The sequence below is a fragment of the Hakea prostrata genome, chromosome 9, assembly GCF_041222555.1.
Source record: "Hakea prostrata isolate BN-2017 chromosome 9, UWA_Hpros_2, whole genome shotgun sequence".
Classification (NCBI taxonomy): Eukaryota; Viridiplantae; Streptophyta; class Magnoliopsida; order Proteales; family Proteaceae; genus Hakea; species Hakea prostrata.
In genome coordinates, this window is record NC_142608.1 from 58237513 (window position 1) to 58259133 (window position 21621).

The 21621-nt window shown below is 37.1% G+C and overlaps 1 protein-coding gene across 2 annotated transcripts in view; it reads left to right on the plus strand.

Annotated features, from left to right (window-relative positions):
* The window catches only part of LOC149005752 (uncharacterized), a 29819-nt gene that overhangs the window by 3143 nt on the left and 5055 nt on the right, over positions 1-21621 (plus strand). For both annotated transcript variants that reach the window (XM_089167648.1, XM_089167647.1), the window contains 17 exons: positions 621-693; positions 9343-9386; positions 10213-10255; positions 10461-10685; positions 10797-10949; positions 12183-12254; positions 12841-12885; positions 12981-13060; positions 13221-13285; positions 13376-13442; positions 13542-13655; positions 14492-14565; positions 18944-19041; positions 19206-19265; positions 19338-19415; positions 19515-19568; positions 20550-20621. In XM_089167648.1, the coding sequence (XP_089023774.1) occupies positions 621-693; positions 9343-9386; positions 10213-10255; positions 10461-10685; positions 10797-10949; positions 12183-12254; positions 12841-12885; positions 12981-13060; positions 13221-13285; positions 13376-13442; positions 13542-13655; positions 14492-14565; positions 18944-19041; positions 19206-19265; positions 19338-19415; positions 19515-19568; positions 20550-20603 (1399 nt within the window). In that variant the 3' untranslated portion in view covers positions 20604-20621. The remainder of the gene's footprint in view (positions 1-620; positions 694-9342; positions 9387-10212; positions 10256-10460; positions 10686-10796; positions 10950-12182; positions 12255-12840; positions 12886-12980; positions 13061-13220; positions 13286-13375; positions 13443-13541; positions 13656-14491; positions 14566-18943; positions 19042-19205; positions 19266-19337; positions 19416-19514; positions 19569-20549; positions 20622-21621) is intronic.

The window sequence follows — 21621 nt, forward strand, 5'->3', positions numbered from 1 at the left end:
CCAATGTTTTAGTTTGGTAGGAAATGGGAGAGGGTGCAAGTGAAAAGAGTCTATTTGTAACTTTATTCTAAACTAAAGAGGTCTAAGCTGAGATTGAAGAAGGGAACAGCCTCCAGCTTGAGAAAATGAGACAGTTAGGATAATGAACTTGGAACATGGAACTTGAGTAGAGTCCGAGTGAGTGGTTGATAGTGTTCTCTTTGTGGCTGGCACTTGAGGAGCATCATGGTGCTTTATACACAGCAAGCAAGTCTTAGGTACGAGACGCCCATGAGGGGTGATACAAGTAAGATTTGGGCGATTTGGCCAAAGGGTTGTTGGTTCCCCCCCCCCCCCCCCCAAATTCTCTCCTAGTTTTGGGCTCAGGGTCTCATTTTCTGTGAAATGTTTCTTGTATTGCTCTGCTAAAGAACTTCTTTCTTAGAATCTTATAGTATTGTATAATGACATGACCTTGTATCTTTTTCTGGTTTTTCAAGTTGCTGAGTAAGTCACATTTTGTCTACGTTTCCGTATTTTTTGTACTTGGTCAGGAGGGTTCTCTCTCTTTCTCTGTCTCCAATATTGATTTTAATTATAATCCTCTGTATTTAAAATATTCATATAAATTTTTTATACAGCTATTCCGATGCAGCAGAAGAGGATGTTAGACGATATGAGAGATCCTATAAAAAACTTTCCCCTGCTCACAAGGTAAGCCTATTCCTAAACAAGGTCCATCATTTTATCGTGTCACTTTTCATGCTGTTTTGTAGGCTTTGTCTTCATAGATCCTGTACCAGTTTTTATGTCTGCACTATGCTGGTTATTTGCTCATATAATCATATACACCTATCACATGTAAGTTTTGGAAGTCAAAATTGGGTGCAGCATTCACTTGAGGGCTAGGATTAGGTCAAATTTAGTGTTTGGTTAGGTCCAGTCAAGTTGGTATTAGTAAAATATATGTTGCAAGTTACAACTAAATCAGATTGTAGATCTGCTTTTATGGATAAGAGTGAAGGATAAAAGGATATAAGGTGGCTCGAAATGAAGCTAAGAAAATTCTGAAAAAACAAGGGAAAAGAAGTATAAAGATCTATATAATAATCTAGGTACAAGGGAAGGGGAAAAACTATTTATAAGATAGTTAAAACAAGGGATAGTTAAAACAAGGGATAGGAAGAGTAGGATCTAAAGCATGCTAAACTTATTAAGATTGACGATTAAGTACTGGTATGTGATGATGGCATGAGGGCATTGGGAAGAGATGAGAAGTACATTTTCCTTAGGCTAATAAATGAAGATACTTTAGGTATTTATAACTTGGGTGATCACAACATTTGTCGTGGCACCAATTTCTTAACATATTTCTTAACATATGTAAGGAGAATTATGATGTCCGAAGTAAAAGGAGCTCTAAGGTTGATGAAAGTAGGCAAGGCGCAAGGTTTTGATGCCCAATAGAAGTTTGGAAGATCTTAAAAACGACTAAGTTATTTAATAAGATTATAAGATAAGGAAATGTCAGATGAATGGAGGAGAATCACTGTGGTCCCAATTTATAAAAATAAAGGAGATATTCAAAGTCGTAAATCGTAATAACTATAAATGCATAAAATTGATGAGTCATACTATGAAATTATGAGAGAGAGAGTAAATGAAATCCATTTAAGACAATAAACCATTATTATGGAGAACCAATTTGGTTTATGCTAGAAAGATCTACGGTGGAGCTATTTACTTATTAGGAGATTTACTCTAACTAAGGACATTTGTGATGGTTTAGTGACAAGTGTAAGAACAATGGAGGGATAAGGTAGCGAATTCCTGAATATAGTTGGGTTACATCAATGATCGACTTTAAGCTCGTTTATTTGCACCTATGATGGATGATTTTACAAAGGACATTCAGGATGAAGTTTCTTGGTATGTGTTTTTTGTTGATGATATTGTTTTGGTAGATGAGACACAAGTAGGGATTATTACCAAGTTAAAAACATGAAGAACACCTTTGGAATCAGAAGGCTTTAAATTAAGTAGAACAAAGCCGGAATATCGCATGTAACTTTGGTCGTGATTGGGTGGATGATGAAGTGGTAAGACTTGGTGAGAAGGATATTCCACAAAGCGATTATTTTAGGCTCCTTTGAGCTTGGATCAATCATGAATAAAAATGTGGTATAGAGTATCTTGTTTTCCAAAGAATTAAGATGGACACTAGGGTCTTGTGTGATTGATGAATTCCTTTAAAGCTCAAAGGAAATTTCTGAGGACTGTCATACGACCATCTATGATGTATGGTGCAAACTGTTGGGCTACTAAGAAGCATCATGTAGATAAACTTAGAGTAGCAGAAATGTGGATGCTTAGATTGGTAAATGCCAAAGCTAGGAAGGATATGGTAAGGAGTGTCATATTAGAGCTGGATTGCGAGTAGCTCACATAAATGATAAGCTATGAGAAAGACTTTCAATTGAGGCCTTTAAATGCCATTGTGCGGAGAAGTGATTTAATCTAGATTGAAGGAATTAGAAGAACTTGGGACATACCTAAGGTAACCTTAAAAGAGTTGTGGAAAAGGATATGCATGCTTAGGCCTTGTATCGAGAATGACCTCAAATAGAGCTGATCGGAAGGCACGATTGATGCTGACCCCATTTAGTTGGGAAAATGCTCTTTTTTTTGTTGTCGTTGATAAAAGGGCAATTTTCAGCCAATTGACTGGTTGATGGATATGAAATTTGGAGCTAGTTCCCTAGGATTAGGGGAAGCTTTGATCAAAATTTTAGCAGGTTTTAACAATTAGATGTGGCTGGGCAGAATTCTCATGAAAAACACCTTGCATACCACCTTCTAGAAGCAAAGAAGAACCTTTGTAGGGTTTTCAAAGCAGCAGCACACTTAAATTTGAAACTTAAAGATGAAATTGGAAACGTTGTTTTTTTTATGGTTGGATGGGGCAGCTAAGGGAATTGAGTGGATGGTTTGATGTGGGGAGACTTAGAGGCGGAGCTAGGATTGAACATTGGGGGGGGGGGTGCCAAATAATGAGTCTGGATCACCTCTCTGTTGAACAAACACTAATGTCTTTTCACCATACATATTATGTGGGCCAATGTGGGCCAATGCGGGACCCACTGTGGGTCCCATCTTTGAATTATTTTATTACATTCCGTCGTGGGATTCACATTAAAAATTGAGGTAAATTAATAGGAGGACTAAAATATAGATAACACAATTATAAGTAAATTATAAAAAATATATTAAAATAAAGCATAGAGGCCAAAATTGTGGGAGAAAAACTTTAAGAAATCATGAAAGAAAAATGTGGGAAACAAAATTTGGGAGAAATTGTAGGAAAAAAGATAGATTTGAAGTCTATTAACTAAATATGGGGAAAACGGTGAATTTCCATAAATTAAGTAAAAAAATTCAATGTTTATAATTAGATCTAATAAGATTAATGGCTGAAATCTAAACATCCAACTAATAAACTTAAAATTTAAATGGTTATTAGTAAGAATCGAACTTTAGTAGAAAGTTTAGGGATTCAAAAATAAAATAAAATGACTACGATTAGATTTGATAAAATTGATGGCTGAAATTTTAAACGAGATTTAAATTTCTATGAATATGAATTGAAATCTTAGGAAAAAGTTTAGGGATTAAAAAAAAATGAATGATTATGACCGATAAAATCAATGGATGAATTCTAACGAGATTTATATAGATATTAATAGAATCAAAATTTGAGAGAGAGGAATAATTTGAGAAAGAGAGAGTGAACTCGAAATACCTGATAATTGTGGAGAAGATTTAGGAAAACTCCAATGTTTGCCAACTACTCCAATTTTTTGTGAGACGTGTGAGAAGGGAAAAAAAAAAGAGAGAGAAAAAAATAGGGAATAAAATAGGAGATTCATGTGACAATAACTAGGAACGAAAATATGAGAGAATAAATAGGGAGAAATTCATGGATTGTGAGTTAGTTTTTAGTTAGAATTTAACCTTTTATTCCTTAAAACTAGGGGTTTAATGATAACCATTAGATAATGATTAAGAATGACATCTATACCCATCATCTTTATCTTAAACTTTTTTTTTTTTTTTTTTGGGGGGGGGGGGCAAATAGTGGTATTTCACATGTGAAGTGAGAGAAATAAGGAAAAAAAATATATGAGTTTTAAATTTTTATTAATCCGGGGGGGGGGCATGGCCCCCTCCGGCCCCAACGTGGCTCCGCCACGGGGGAGACTGTTGGATGCATGTCAATGGTTTCTAATGGTAAAATAAGGGCATGCATGGTTTGCAGAAAACGACAGTTGAGAAAAAGGGTATCAGGTATGGGATTCTAGAGAATTTGGGCAGCAAAGAACTCAGCTTAATGTTTAATCTGCAGAGTGTAATCAGCTTTTTGTAGGAGGCTTCAATGGAGATCGAACTTGGCAGCTTGGAGACAGATGAATGTCTGGTGGAGGGGAATATAGGTAATTAGACTAGAACTAGGATTGCATTTCACCTGAAGAGTAGCTTTAGACTAATAACTGTAGAGCATGACTTAATTAAAGGATTAGATAATTAAAATATCCCGACTATGGCCATGATATTGGTGCAGGTGTAGGGTGGCTCACTTCGGGTAACCTACATCCTGATGGTGCAAGTTTAGGGAGGGCCCCCTGCTCCTAAGGCTGTTTTTAGGCACATGAAGACTATTGCGAAGACAATACTATGAATGGAGATGTTGGAATGTTTTGCCGGAACATTCTATTAGGGGCTGTTATTACTGTTATTTTGTAGCTTATCAAGTCAATACCTATTTAGGGGTTGCTCTTTTGATACTTCCTCTTTTTTCGGTGTAGTTGTAATTAAGTCCAAGGTTCAGGTTGACCAACTTATGCGAGGTTCTACCAAAATCTCGAATCCTCAGGTTGGTGGTTTGTTCCATTTACCGTTTCAATGGTCAAACAACCATATATTGACCTGACAATTGGCAGAAACCAAATAATCATATCCTTAAATGGCTGGAAACAGTATTTATTTCAATGACTTTCTGCGTTTATACCAGATGCTTGTACCATTTTGCATTAATGAATGGCGCAATCGTAACATGGAACTTGTAAATACCTAGTGAGTTAGGTCTGGTTCAGGTTTAAGCCAAAAATTTTCTGTAAGTTTCAACAAGAACTCCCATGATAAGTTCTCTCTTCTATTTATTTGGGAGATACGTACTTCTCTCACACAGAGAGTCGACTAAGTTTGTACAAGAACCAGATAACAGGGATACATGATAGGGGTTAAAGTCCCCACGGTTTTGTCTATTCCTTAATCGATTTACCGTTGTGAGGTGCATGCTATGGTGGTGATTCAGGAGCAAAGCTTAGGTGGTGAAGCTTTATCCTGGCCCTAGTGGTGAAGCCAGTTCATATTCCTTCTTGCAGATCATATACCATCCTCCCTCCATCTGTAATATATTTTTGGCAAGCTACTTATAGATGGATTGGTGACTGTCAAGATAATTTGGGACTTTCCATGTGGGTTCAATTGTACCACTTCAATTTTTGTTTCTTGTGATCCAGTTCAGCTATTACTCATTCCATGGTCTGCTAGTTCTATTTCTCAGCTTCTATCCTTTGTATTAGTGGTTTCTGTCAACTTACGGTTTCCAACATCAGGATTCTAACTAGTCCAGACCTTGGATCAAGCCCTTTTTCCATATTTTCTTCTCTGTTGGTGCTACACTTGTACAAAAGTGCAGGCTTATCAGATTTGCAAACTGGAAGAGAGTTACTATTTTCTTCTTTCCCCCCCCCCCGTTTCAATTTCCTTTTCTTTTTTACCTTCATTACTCAGTCTTGATGATATTTATTTTGTAAGTTAAGCAGATTTAGACCAGCCACTGACCAGGTTCTGAGCCCCATTGACTTGCTGGTTTGTGAGTTATACATGTTTTATTTCCTTCCCACTTGTTACCAAGCCTAAGAACACTGCATTTCTGTCCTCTTGTGTTTTCAGTTCATTGAATCTTTACTTTGTCTCATTAGAACTCAGTAGCTTAAATTTTTCCATTTAGTGAAATGTTTTTCGTTTTTCAACATGAAATAGGAGGATGTGGACAATGTGTAAATGATGAGTGCCAACAAAACTGTGACATATAATTGGCCAGATGGCCTGTGGGGCCAAGTTTGGCTTAGAAGTCTCCTATCATACACTGATATGATAAGTCCTTGTTAAAAAAGTCTGAAGTTATAACCATGATGTATGATGTCACAATTCTGGCAGTGCTTATGAACAACTTATTTGTAGGTCAGAAACTTCTAAGCTATTACCAAGTATTGCGTTATGGCAATTTTGGGGATACATTTTCTTTTAAATTGAGACAAAAAAACATTGAAAAAAAATTAGAACCACAAACATTGACATGCCCCAAAATACTTTTATGTTCAAAATATTTTGGGAAGAAAGAAAAACAGTAAGCTTCACTAGCGTATAATGTTTTCAGCAGCAAGATAAGGAACAAGCAAGATAGTTGAACTACCCTGGCTTTGGGCCACAAGAATGCCTAGCGTGAATCGTGATAGCCGTCTTACTAGCACTACTGGGGAGATTATTGTATGTGTGGGCTCTTCTCACAAGGTTTTTAGTTGGGCCTGTGCCACAGTAGAGTGTGAAACTGGAAACTGTATGGACAACAAAAAAAAAACACTGGCATATATATATATCACACAAAATGAAATTGCACTATAAAGGTATAACTCGTAAGGAAACAGGGTTGCGGTACTGAATAAGGTCCAGTGTGCAAAGCTTGTGATGCAGTTACTTACTGAGTTAAATTGGTCTTTTGATATTTATTCTTTTTTTTTGGGTATATTTTAAATTGCATATACTATTATTATTTATTATTATATAGGCAGGAATTAGATACCCTCTATAGGCTTATTTCAGTTTCTTTTCTCAGGTAGTTGCCTACTTGTTTTTAGACCTATAAATGGATCCGAGCCGAATCCGATTACCAAACTTGCTATTTGAATCCAAATCAGAATCTGGCAAAAATTTAGAGAAGGCATCTGAATTCGAATCTGGAACTTCATCGGATATCCATAATCCGATTCGATAAACTATCCGATTATTGATTGGTAATTGTCATTTAATTTTTTTTAAAAATTTTCGATTTACAATTTCCGGTTACCAATTACCGGAATCCGAATCCGATTATCAGCCCTTCTTGTGAAAAATGTTTAATACTTTACTCTAACCGTATTATTTTTTATTTCTGATTACCGGTTTCCGAATCCGATTATCATCTATTTTCAGAGGAAAAAACGTTGAATACTTTACTCTATCCGGATAAATTTTTATCTGGATATTATCCTATCCGATAAGCAATTATCTGAATCAGAATCCGAATTCGGTTGGACGGATACGGATATTTTCTAGTAAGAAAAATTTCGGATACGGACACCCTTAAATGAATACGAATGTGAATTCGGAGGCGGATTTCGGTTATCCATTTATAGGTCTACTTGTTTTTAGTTTCTATTTGGGATCAGGTAGAATTGTAGAAATTTATAACTTCTATTTAGTAGAAAATTTGAAAATTTTTATTATTTAAAATAGCCTCATAATCCCATGAGTAGATAAGTTAAGTGTTGATTGAGTAAAGTTTCTTTCGAGTTCATGTTCCATGAAGTGCCATAACCATACACAACTTCTCTCTTCCTGGTACTCCGGAACTTTTCCTTTTTTCAGGTTAGAATCTCCTTTTCTTATTTCTTATGTTGTGATTACCCTCTCATCTGCTTTCTCATCCTTAATCCTTATACAGTTATCTGCCTACTTGTTTTCAGTTTCTATTTCAGTAGAAAATTAGAACTTCTATTTAGTAGAAAATATGAAGACTTTTATTATTTAAATAGCCTTGTAGTTCCATGAGTAGATAAGTTAGAGTTGATTGAACAAAGTTACTTTTGAGTTCATGCTCTATGAAGTGCCATAGCCATACACAACTTCTCTCTCTTCCCTGAACTCCAGAATAAGCTTTTTCAGGTCAGAATCTCCTTTTCTTATTTCTTCTGTTGTGCTTACCTCCTTCTCATCTGTTTTCTCATCCTCAATCCTTATACAGTTATACTTCCTCCTCTTTTTTTTTCTTTTCTTTTTTCTCTGCCTTGTTTCTTCTTGTGTTTGTCGCTCTGTTTTTGGGCAATGCTAATATTTCAACAGAATTCAATTGATCTCCCTAGGTCCTTACTTTTATCTCAAAATATGGGAGCTCCAACTTTAAACTATGACGACTCATCCTGTAGAACTTGGGACTGAAATCTTATTGCAGTTGAGGGTTCTACAGAGTTTAAATCCTGGTTCATGAAACTTCCCCAGATTTGCTTCAACCATTTTTTGTTAAAATAATAGTTGTGTTTGAGCCTATTGTTAACTGCTTTCAAGGGGGTTGGGAATTACAATCCTCCTTAAAATTCAACTTGGAAGGAGTTAAACTTAGTGAAATATCCCACTTGAAAGTAACCTGTTAACTGCTCTTGAGTCCTTTTCCTTCATATTACTACAATAACCCTGATTGTGGAATATTTTAAGCTTGAATCCATCTTCATACACTTTCCAAAATGGTTCTCTTTTTGTTTTGTTCCTAGTGCTGTTATTTTAATCCATGGTCTTAAATTACTTTACAAGTTCGCCACTTCTTTAAGAATTAAGTTTTTTTTTCTTTGGTGGGTCCATAACCACCCATATTTAGGGTTTGGAGCTGAATTGAACTGCGTCCCTTTCAAGACAATCAGTTAGAAGTTAATAAATCAGACAGTTATTGAGGGTCTTTGGTTACTTTTCTGTTCCAGATTCAATTGTTCCCTCACTCTTCTCTTTTGGGACTTATACTGCTTGCATTTATTTGGTGATTTGCTCTGTTTGTCAAGAAAACTCTTACTGCTTTAGATGTATGAATGCTGCAAACTAAAATTCGATGCTCTATATAGCCTCGACATACACCTAGATTCACACATATCGACAGGTTGCTTGTGCCGATTGCAAGATAGTTCTCCTAAATCTAACGAAGTGACTATGAAGAGTCTCTTCTTGTAGCTTTTGTGGTGGGTTTGGTGTCCCAATTCCCTAGTGAGGTAGGAGTTGCAGGGAATTTCTTTACACTCATACTCCCTACCAGATATCTTTAATTCCAGTGTGCTTAGTTTATTGGTAATACAATTATTATAATGCTTGCAGTTTGATACGTAATTCTAATTAGTATCTTTTTTCAGCATAGAGTTTCAAAACTTGTTTTATTTAAAATAATTTGTTTTCTTTTATCAAAAGGTATTGTTAAATTAGTGAATTTTTTGGTGTATGCAGGTTCTTCTGCCCCATTTACCTTCAAAATATCAAATGCTTAGACGGTATGATTCTCTCAACTTGGCCTTTTCCATTCAAAGCTGTGGAAGAAGAGTGTTTTTTTTAAGGCCTAAAGCTTGCCTAGGCATCCCTTATCCTCCTTGAGTACAACTGGATAAAAAGCTCAGATGGGTGAAGAATTTCTGATATATGCTGAACTATTCCTGTAGAATTAACAAGTAGCAAAAGTGACCGTGGGCCATATACTTTCAACTTGTGTGTTATATATATATATATGGATGGATGTACACAAGATAAAATGTTGCTCTGCCATTCTCTTGATGTTGTGAAAGTATCATTCCGAGTGTCAAGGTGTTCTCCCTATCATACTTGTCAAGCAACGCCTAAATTTGTGGGATGAATGCCCACACTGTTTTCTTCAACATCTAAATTTGTTATATGACAACTTGAATGGGAAGAGTAATAACTAATAACAGGTGATGGATGTGTAAACAGCCTTATAATGGTCGCAGTGGTCTTCCATTTTGAATTGATTGTAATAGTTTAAGATTCCAGAGACAGGCAGGATGAGTGTTGCATGCTGCTTAATTGATACCCTTGAAAGTCTGGAAGCAAGGTTTAAAGTATCGATATCGAATATCGTATTGGTCAAGTGATTTTAAGAGAGGTATCGGGTATTATATTGTACTGGTCAATGTATTTTAGTGCAATCTAATAGAGAGACGTACCGATATGCATCATATTGGTTGTATTCAATATGGATATGTATTGGCTAGTATCGTATTGTATCCTGCAATACTTTAAACCTTGTCTGAAACTGTATTGTGATGTCTTCACGGGTTCTGATTGCTTTGCCTCTCTATTTTGCAGGTGTATTTCTGAAAACTCACATTTCATCTTGAACATGCTTCAGGTTTTCTAGAACCATATTTGCTTAAGTGATTACGTTTCTCATTCTGCTTTACCACTTTTTTTTTTTCCAGTTGATTTTATTGTTCGTATTTCAATTGTAGTCCTCCATCTCATAAAAAATGTCTTCGAATTTGAAATGGTCAGTGTAGAGTCTATAAACTGGTCCAAAATTGTTCTCAGGTGTTTCTATCCTAATTTTCTTCCAGGCATTTGAGCCGCCACTTGACATGAGCCAAGACATAGATATCTGTGAGCATGAACACCTAGAAAATGTCAATTTGGATCATATTCCCTATGAAGGTAGGGATTTTTGCTCTCGTCAGTCTGCATCAACTAGTGGAAGAATTTGTCTTCCTGAAACCAATCAAGGCGATTGTGGGGTAGGGAGCAACCTGATCTTCAATTCTCAAAAAGAGGAGTCAGTCAACGAGGTGCCTGCAACAGCTATTGAAGTTTCTTAATCAATGCAACTTCTAGGATTGAAGAATATTGTCAGGTTTTCATCTCAAATTTGACCTATAATACTGTTTCTGTAATAGCAGGTGGTGCAGGTTCAGAACTTCTGTGGATCTGTCAACGGAAACTTGTCTTCTAATTCAGAAAACGGGAGACAATCCAAAATAGTTAGTTCGGATGATGTTAAGATTGTCAATAATGATGTGGAACTTAATTCAGTTTATGGTTCCAACACAACTGTAAGTTTGATTCCTTCTTCCACATTAAGGCATATTGGTGCTATAAAGATTAGGAGAATGATTTACTAATAACATCAATACTCTTGGTTGACATGAGTATCTTAACAGTTAACCCAATATAATCATATTGTGTATAGTTTATTGAATTTTCTGCATGGTGACATTAGTTTGGACCTTTTGAATCAAACTCAGCTAATCAAACGTCCAAAAGATTGTCATACTTGAATACTTGGAATTGTTGATCACATCTATTCACCAGTCTTGCATGTCTCTAGGTTAAAGATATGGTACAGGTCCTAAGTACTCTCATCTTTCAACTTTGTCCTGCACTAATTTGGATTATATTAACCAATCCTGCATTCAAGACATGAGATTTATTTTGAACTGCTACCCAGTATGCCTTTCTCTGTGCTTAAATTTGGGTTTAGATTGTGTAGCTTAGTGTGTGGTCCAGGAGTTTATTTTAGAACTACTACGGTAACTGTCATTTCACTCTCTGACATACCAGATAGTTTTGTTTGAAGTTGCTGTTGATTCTCTCTCTCTGTGTTTCCTATATATATATATATTGCTGGGTTTTATTTTGTACAGCTTAGTATGTGGTTCCATGAGTTGGTTTCAGAACTACTTAGGTAGCTGCCCTTTTTCACTTTATGACATTACTATATCTATATAGTTTGGTTAAAGTTGCCATTGTTCTACTCCACAAAATACTCTCTCTCTCTCTCTCTCTCTCACCCAGACACAATAAACTCTAGTCATGACACTCATGACTACCAATTTAATATTAACCCATAGATGCACTTAGCTCACAGTAAACAGAATGATGAATGTGAATGAATTCAACTAAAGAGCATAAATATGGATGTGCCCTAGTTGATTTGATGGCCGCATCCAACAAAAAGGGGCACCACCACAACGCATTCTTTGGAACAAGTCAGCACGCCTTGGGAGTAATCCTGCAACCAAGTGCCTTGATTTTCAAGTAAATAACAAATATTACTGGGGAAGTGGTCAAAAGTAAATCTAGATGGCTCTTTGATATCATTTTGCTGCTAATACCTTGCATGTATCTGGTGATATGAGTTTCTGGCTTTCTGCATTCTGCAATTTATTTTTCTTCACATTTCTGATTTTTATTTGACTATGGATTTTGAATTAGGAGTGGTCATAGATAGTGGGAACATGGATACTCTCATGATAATTCTGTGTTTTCTGTGAATGCATATCCAGGAAAGCTCATGTGCACATGACTGGTTGGATCCTTCATTGCAGTTAAAAGTTCCATTGGTTGATGTTGATAAGGTAGCTTTGATTTCTGGAGTCTTAATATCTATACTTGGCTGGGCTCTATACCCATCAACCTTCTCTAAAGGATATGTAGTGTTGTTTGAGTACAGTTGCATTCACCTAGATTTATTTGTTCCTTTAAAAAAAAAAAAAAACTGGAATCTGCTCTTAGAAAAACTCGACTGGTACTTAATGTTCACAATATCTTGCATGTATAAAACGTATGATATGAGAACGAAAACAAGCTCTCTGTAGTGCTGAGTCTGCTGACGCATGGGATAGATTAAATACCTGTGTTTCTGGAAAGGATCGGTGGTTGGATTGTCTGAGGAAAACAGATAGCTGTCTAAACAGTTAAATTGCCTGGTCTAGTGATCAAAATGGAATCTAAGTGGGATAATTCTGCAACGAAAAACATCTGTGAACCAAGCAATCCAATCATCGTCAGATATCCTGGTCTGATGGACAAAACATCAGTTATAGTTCTGAAAATCAATTAGTGGTCTTGGTTATAGTTTGAGCATTTTCCGTTTGTATATTTCACATCAACTTTGCTGGCCAATCAGTTGATGGAATTTGTATTGCTTTTGACTAATGTCAGGTCCGATGTATCATAAGAAATATTGTTAGAGATTGGGCGCCAGAGGTAGTTGTTCATCTATTCTTATCTAATTTTGGTGTCCAAATTGTCCAGAACTTCATCAGGGAAGTTCATACTGTTTCTATCTTATTGTACTTCAGGGACAAAGAGAGCGCGATCGATGCTATAAACCTATTCTTGAAGAGCTTGATCGTTTATTCCCTGACAGATGCAAAGACAGGTATAGTCTTTTCCCCTCTTACAGTAGTTTACCTTATAAAGCAAGAGTACCAGAGAATGATTTCTTGTCTTGAATAGCTCATTTGCTTGATGTCTTCTGTGACGCTCTTTAGCTGATAATGTAATCTACATAAATAATATTTCTTGAAAGTTTCTCATAGGCCTCCTAGCTGTTTAGTTCCTGGTGCTGGACTTGGAAGGCTGGCTTTGGATATTTCATGCTCTGGTATGTACCTAATGTTCATGAGTAAATTCTTGCTTTCTCAAGTTAAAGTGACTCATTTTCTTTCTTCTCTTCTTTTTTCAATTCAAACAGGTTTTATAAGCCAGGGAAATGAATTCTCATATTACATGATGATCTGCTCAAATTTTATCCTTAACCAGTAAGAATACATAATTACTTGGATCATTTTTCTCGCCTCATTCATTCTGATTGATGTTACGTATGTTTGGTCATTTAAACTTTTTTTTTCGGGTGTCAGTACGCAGACAGCTGGGGAGTGGACCATATATCCTTGGATCCACAGCAATTGCAATTCTCTTTCAGATAATGACCAACTTCGGCCTGTTTCGTTTCCTGATATCCATCCAGCTAGGTAGTCATTGCCAATTCTTGTCATATTTCATTCATTGTGACACTTTGTCTTTTTGGGGAATATTTGGTATCCCATTGGTTTGACCAAAAGAAGTCAAAGACATTTTTTGCCTTTTGGGCTTCCATCTGTTTTGGGAAAAAAGATGGTGGGATGGAATAGAAGTGTCTTTGATGAAAAATTTTGGGGCACCCAAAGTTATACTGGCTTGCGAATACATAGGCTTATTATATATTGATGATTCACATGTAAAAGCTGAAGACGTAGTGGTGCACACTCATCGTCCAAATAGACTTGTTTTATTAAGAATAAGTCTAGTGTTGGTTTCTATCTGTTTTGTCCCTTTGATCCATGGGTTTCCTATGAAATAGGTCAACTTCAAAATCAGGGTAATTTGCTTGCATATGAAACAGTTTTTATGCTTTAAAATTGAGCTGGATTTGTTGGTTTGAATCTGTGGTTCATAGAGTATTTTGGTCCAATTTAAGTTAGGGATTTTCCCTGGATAGTGGTGAAGCTTTGGTCAAATATTGAAGGATGGAAGAATTCTCATCGTTGCAATGAAAGTAGTTGCAGAATTATGGATCAAGTCTTTTAACAGACACTCAATTAATGTATCTGTGCAAGTAAATAATGAAGATATAAATATCACTGTGTCTGATTCCAGTCTTGTGCCTGACATGCTTGTATTTAATCTTCTCAGTCAGAAATCATAGCATGACTATCCAATTTTCGGTAACCATTTACTATTTTACTTCCTTTACTGTATGACTATCCAATTTTCGGTGACCATATACTTCCTTTACCATATGACCATGGCTGGCTTGTTTTGGAAACAGCGCAGGAATTACTGAAGGCTTCTCAATGTGCGGCGGTGACTTTGTTGAAGTCTATAATGACCCAAGCCAAGAAGGTAGGACAAAGAGTTCTACTTTTATTCCTGTATTCTTTTCTGTAAAGCCCCTCCCCTGTAATAGAATCCTTAACTGTTGCTAGATAATGTTTACCATGGGGACAACAAATTAATTAGGGCATGAAGTTGTTTAGAGTTGGTTTGGTCAGTTAACTGGTTAGCTAATAATTATGGTTAGATAATAGCTAGAAATCCTTTTCAAATAGAATTGTAAGAAGGTAGTTCGAGATAATGATTACCGTGGAGATGACATAAATTAATTGGGACATCTTTGGTTAGAGGTAGTTTGGTCGGTTACATGGTTAGCCAATAGTTAGGAATCTTTTTCAAATAATTGGATTAAGAAGTCAGTTTGTGATACCTATTAGTTAGCTTAGTTTCAGGAGTTGGATTTGAATTAATTATTAGCTTTTATTTGATTTTTGAGTTTTTAAAAGGCTGATTAGAGCTATATATACCCTTTTTTGGAGGAGTAGAAATTTAGACTTGAAGAATTCATCTTCTGGATTGAGCAAACCTAGCTGCTAATTTCCTTCTATCTGAGAGAGTATTTCTGGTGTTTGAATTCCAGTTCACTAATTCTGCTTGGTGTTTAAAGTTCAAGTCTGTTTCCCTGGTGGTTCGAAGTCCAGGAGGATTGTGGTTGCTTGGTGTCTAAAGTCCTAGTTCTTTCTTTGACTGTGGAGTCAGTCTTTTACAAGGGTCTCCATACAAGTAGAGCTTGGGAAGCTTGTACAAAGGGGATCTGATCTGTGCCATCTCCTCGTCTTCCCCTCTCTCTTTTTCTTATTTTTCTTCTTTCTTTGTTTTTTTTTTTTTTGGGGTGGGGGGGGGGGGTGTTTATCCTCCTTTGCAGGGATCCACCCTTAAAGGCTATTTCACCATTAACTCAAAATTTTCTTCAGTCTTCATACAACTTTCGCTACATTTGATCCAACTTGCTGCCCCATGTAAGCATCATAGACCCTAATTTTCCTATTTAAAGAAGCTACCGTTTTGGAAACCTGCAACATCTTATACATTAACATACAGAAGGTGTTCCTCATAGATTTTGCCCAGCCCAATCCAACCATCAGATCTTTATCCCTTTCGGACCATATGATCCTCATACCCTTTTGACAAAACCATTCGAATTTTGATGCAATCTGACCAGTGGAAACTGTAGAATTCTGAATTTTGAATTTTGGTAAACCCTAACCCTATTTTTCAAATTTGAATATTGGTTCTGAGTGGGTCCTGGAAGGTCTGGCTACTAGTTGATTGGGCCTTGGAGTGGGTTTCCGTAAGAAAATGGCTGAAGTTTGATTGGGCAAGCTTCAAGGAGGCCCTACAACACGATTTTGGTGATAGGAAGATGACTTTGGAGAGTGTGGGCTTGGAAACAAGGCCTGTTGATACAGAAGGCAGTATTAGTGCTCCTGAAATAGTATATCTTGTTGTGAAATCAACAGAAAGAACCTGTAGTGGTTGCCGGACGTGACAAATAGATGGCATGGGATTTTCACACAGCATTTGGGGAAGAAGGAGAAGAGTACAAACTCAAGAAGAAAGTTGATAAAAATACTTCAGACGCTGGTGATAAAAATTATGGTAATGAAGTCTTTGGGGGTGGAATGGAAAGGGACTGTAGAATCTTGGGAGGTGGATTCAGAGGCGAGAAAATTAATGGGTAGAATATCGAAGAAATCGATGGCAATAGAGGGTGGCAAGAACATTTGCACACTTCTTCTACGAGTGCAGATGGTGGAAAGGAGTTGTAATGTAACCTAGGGTGTGGGTTAGAGCTCCAGGATCTTCTTTGATAGGAACCAGCACAAAACTAGGGTTTCTGGGTGTTTCGGCTGGGGTAAAACAGGGGCTAAGCTTGCTGCCTATTCTTATTCTCAGTATTCAGGAGTGTGGGAAAGGTCTGAATTAGCTTTCAGGCTTCACAGGTGTAAATCTGCAGAAATTCGGGAATTCTCTGTTTCTCAAAATTCTGCCCCATAACAAGGAATCAAATGGAGAGAGGGGTTTTTAGGGGGATTCACAAGGACTTGACAGGGTGGGGAAAGGGAGTAGTAGGGTTGTAGGAAGGTGGGGAGGGTGTCTAAGGGTCTGAAACAGCAAAGGGAAGGGGTTGGTAGGGCTTGGGGGGGGGGGTTTGGGGAGCTGCTGGTTTGATGTGGCAGCAGGGATAGGGGCTGGGAAGAGTTTGTGCAGGAGAGGGAAGGGGTGGAGGAAGGTCTGTACCTACTTGGGACTGCTGGGAAGAGTTGAAGGCTGCAGATTGAATGCTTGAAGACTGCTGAACTTGAATGCTGTGACTAGATGCTTGATTACTTAAAGAAGATGAAGTTGTTTGCTGGAATTTCTGAAGTTTGAGAATTACTCTCCAGCCAGTTTAACTCAAAATATCCAGTCTGCTTTATTCAGAATTAAAGAGGTTATTTGTAGCCAAATACAAGACACTTTGACTCAACTTTGGATTCCCTACCTAATAGGGATCCAACAACCTCTAACTTGGACTTTAAAATATTAGCTGGACTTGACTCAACTAAGTATGGCTCGAACTAGGGGAGTAGAATGATTAGTTTGTAATAGGGGGGGGGGAGTGGGGCAAAGCAAATAACGGAGATGAAGGAAATAACGAAGAATGAGGAATGCCACATTCTAATACAGATGAAGGCATCCTGTTAATAAGATAACAGGCAGTTGAAACTACATCAGCCCAAAAGGTTTTAGGAACCTTCATCTCAAATAAGAGAGAATGGGTGACCTTCAATAAGTGTCTGTTTTTTCTTTCTACAACCTGATTTTGTTGAAGAGTATCAACATAGGAGGATTGGTGAAGAATTCCAATAGAAGCCATAAATTTACAAAAGGGATCAGAAGACCTACAGCTCTAATACCATGAAATTTTCAGAAAGAATAAGGTGAAGAATGAAGGAGAGAAGAAGATGAACTTGTGGTTTTGCTGTGGAGGCTCAGATAGAACACTTGAGCACTCCTTCACTATATATAGGCTGTTTTAGAAGTTGAATCTATGTAGGAAACAAAGTAGAACCAAAATAGGAGAGGATCTTCCAAGTTTGACTAGACTAGAATACCTAATTACCGCCTCATTCTCCTATTGAGAGTTAGCGCAAGTCACTAAGCGATGGAACTTTCCTTTCCCAAATTACCCTTCCTAACAATGTGAAATGGTAGATTGATTTCACTCCATTTTGCTGTTGTATAGAGTTGGTATTGGGTCCTTTAACCTATATAAGTTATTATGCACATTGACTTTAAGTAAGTGTTTTATACTAATGTGTGAATGCATTTACAAGAGCAAATAGGTTATAGGCCAATACGAGGTTAACTTAGTATATGGGTCTAACAAACCCAATTTAATTTAAATCTTTAAGGATGATGGGTTTTTTTTTTTTTTGGGGGGGGGGGGGGGGGTGGTGGTGGAGGGGTTACCGGTTAAGCATAGATGCTTCGATTTAGTGAAGCTCTAATTTTAGTATGACACTAATTAGTCATTTAGCATTGCTCAAATGTGGTAAAATAAAGTGAAACAATAGGTGAATTGTAACTTGTAAGGACTTTTCTCTTTCTTGAACTTTCAACCCATGTGTAAAGATTTTTTATTTTTTGATAATTCTGTTTTTCATGCTTTATGCTTAAACAAAATTATACTTCTTATATTTCAAGTATGATTTTTTTTTGTTTGAAGATCTTGTGAAACAAACTCGCAAAATTCAACCGTTTTGATTGAAATTTCAAACAAAAGCATACCCTAGAGTCCTAGACTTCATGTAGTCATTACTTATTTAGAGTTATCAACAATTCAACTTGGCTAATCTCCTTGAGCCTTTGTGTGTATTATTTTGGTTTCACTCTGGTGGCCCATTTTGTGTGTGGGAACCTGCTGCCAAAGGCTTCTGCACAAGTAGAGCTTATGCAGCCTTACCTTTGATGCTAACCGGGGTCCACTGACCATTGCACCCAAGGCCCGCTCCTTGTATGGATAGTTCAAATGGATGCAAATGAAAATAAAGTTAGGCTTTCCTAAGTAGTAGTTTTCCCATGAGCTCATCCCATTAGTTTCTTGTTCTTTCTTCAAGTGGGAAAATATACATTTCTAGAAGTGCTTACAAGAACTTTATCCTTTTTTGGAGGGGGGTTGGGTTGGGGAGGGTGTTTGAGTAGTTGGGGGGAGGGGTGGTGCGGACTGTGGACTTTCATTTATTCCTGTCTGGCATATTCTCTTTTCCAACAGTTTCAGTAATCAAGGTCACCTTCCACCTGGTTTGTATATGATTGTTTTGTCATTCATTTGATCTTCAATTACTTATTAATTTAATTCAAGACTCAACATTTTAGGGGATTCATTGTGGTATTCCTGCAGGAGCTTGGGATGCAGTCGTGACTTGTTTCTTCATTGATACGGCACACAATATTGTGGAATACATTGAGATAATATCAAAGATACTCAAAGAAGGAGGAGTAAGTTCTCATAAATCTTTTAGGGGGAAAGGGGTGGATGGCATGTTCTTTGTGTCACCCCTCTGTGAAGACAGTGAGTGCTTGCTTTGGTGAAAATGTAGCATGTTGTAACTCTTTCTGATTGGTTCTCTCCTTTCTGTACTTCTTATTTGCCTGGTTGGTAGGTGTGGATAAACTTGGGCCCCCTGCTTTATCACTTTGCGGATATGTATGGGCCACAGGATGTAAATCTCTCTCTCTCTCTTTCTCTCTTGCTCACAGATTATAATGTCTCACTTCTCTCCCTTTATTCTCAGGAGTCGCAGGATATGTCCATAGAACTGAGTTTGGAAGATGTAAAGAAGGTTGCCCACCATTATGGATTTCAGCTAGAGGTTTGTCTTGCAGATTTCATTTTAGCATCATTTATTCATACAGCATCACTGACAATTTTTATGACCTTATGATCAAGAATTTACAATTTTCTGTGGCAGAAAGAGGAGACTATTGAAACAAATTATACTGCAAATCTTCGATCTATGATGCAAGTAAGTTCTCTCATAATCTATAGACTGAAGTTTGTCTGAACTGGCCTATTTTTGGAGTTTATCTGCCAAAATGGGGGTCAATATGACTTCCCCCCCCCCCTCTGTTTTCTCCTTTTTGATGACAAGATGTGGCAAGTTCCCCCGCTCCCACCCCCCTGTGTTTCAGTAACAAGATGGGGCCAAGTCTTACAAGGAATATTTAGGAACGGTCTAGACTGGACACGTCAATTTCAGAACCAACTTAAGTCTAATACCCTCAAATGCATTTCAATATATCGCTTTTTCTGTTAGATGTTTATATTTTTGTGTTGATCTTCTTGTAATGTTGATTTTTTTTCAATGTGTTTTGCCCCTTGGCCACCTCTGGTTGAGCTAAAAGTTGGCATGTGAGCTGGGGGGCCTTGGACCCAATTACTTACACCAACAATCTTTGCGAAGAGGCTGCTTCGATGCCTTGACCTCAGACTGCAACTGGATCATCCATCTGTCCACTAAATTAGAGCTCCATCTAACCTGATCCAAAGCAGAACCAAGGTCCACATGAAGAACCTCTCTGCACTCCAGTGGCCAAAATTGTATATGACGTTTCAGTGTCATTTGGACCCTAGAATAGTATATAGTACCATACAATGTTTATTATTAACCAAGATTCCAAAGTTAAAGCTACCTTTCTGCAGTATGCTTTGTTCCCTTATGTTTAAAGGAGGCTATAATAAGGTTTCTAAAAATCCCAAAGCCTAGGTTTTACATTTGGGGTCTTGAAATCCGGTTACAGTTTTGTGATTGTTGCTGCAAAGATGCCCATTTATAAATATTGCTTCCCCATCCATAGGTTATCTCTCGTCATTTTAATTTTTCATTTCCCTATATTTTCGATGTATCTGTAGTAACTGTCTTTCTCTACCAAAGACAGGCTCTTTGTTGGCTTTTTCCTAATTTTTGACCGTGCACATATTCTTCTTGATCTTTTCAAAATTGCAGAACCGATACCATGCTGCATTTTGGACAATGACAAAAAAACAAGTCAAGTCATAGATATTTGCCATCTAGAAGGTATAGTTTAAAATTACTATTCGTTAAGCAAATTATTTACTAGATAATTTTAATAGCTTTTTTATACTATAAGATTGAGCAGATTCTCTGTTGGATCATAGATTCGTTCTATTAGCCTCTCTTTTTTTCATGCTATAAGCTTGATGTTGATCTTAATTGTGAGGGACACATTGTTGGCAAAAGATGATGACGTATGCTATTTTCTAGAGTTGGTATTTGTTTTTCTAAAGTCCAGACTGTTGTTCATTGATCAGTTTATCAACTGGAACAAATTCTTTTTTACAATTGTAGCTTCTTTATGCTTTGAGATTATCCTTGATCCTAGTTGTGAGGACCCAAGGATTGGAAAAATCGCTGTCCGCACTTTTTATGGGATTGGTCCTTTTCCCCCCTGCTTTCCTCGACCCTCTTGGCCTTTTTACTTCCAAAACAGGTAAGGTTTTTGGTATACAAATACCAACAAAGGAAGAAAAAAATAAAATAAAATAATGCTGTGGTTCTCTGTAAAACAATATTGCATATGATGAGAACATCTTGCAACTTGATTCCTGGTTTCCTAGATGCACATTTTAGCGTGTGAAATATTGAAGAGGACAATCCAATCTCTCTAATATTCCGTTCTTTTTGAGATTGTTCGCTTTATGAAACAGGAGAGCCGTACCTGGCATCTATTGGCTATGTATACTCTGCTTCAGCTGTCCCAAGTGCAAGTGATGAATCTTTTTTACCTTATGAGTGCCTTTGCTGTTTCATTGAATTTACCCTTTTGTAATTTTGGACAAGATGTGATGCCCTGCTTCTTTTTATATTATTATTTTGTCATTATGTTGGAATGTTTTAATCTTTAAGATGATTAAAGGATCATGGTGGTTGGATTATATGTCAAGATGGTTTGTTTGATAGTTTTAACCAAATGGTTTGAGTGTTATAAAATGATGGCTTAAATGGAACTGGATCTCAACTAGTATTTTGGTCGAGATCCGACATCGCTTGTAGGTCC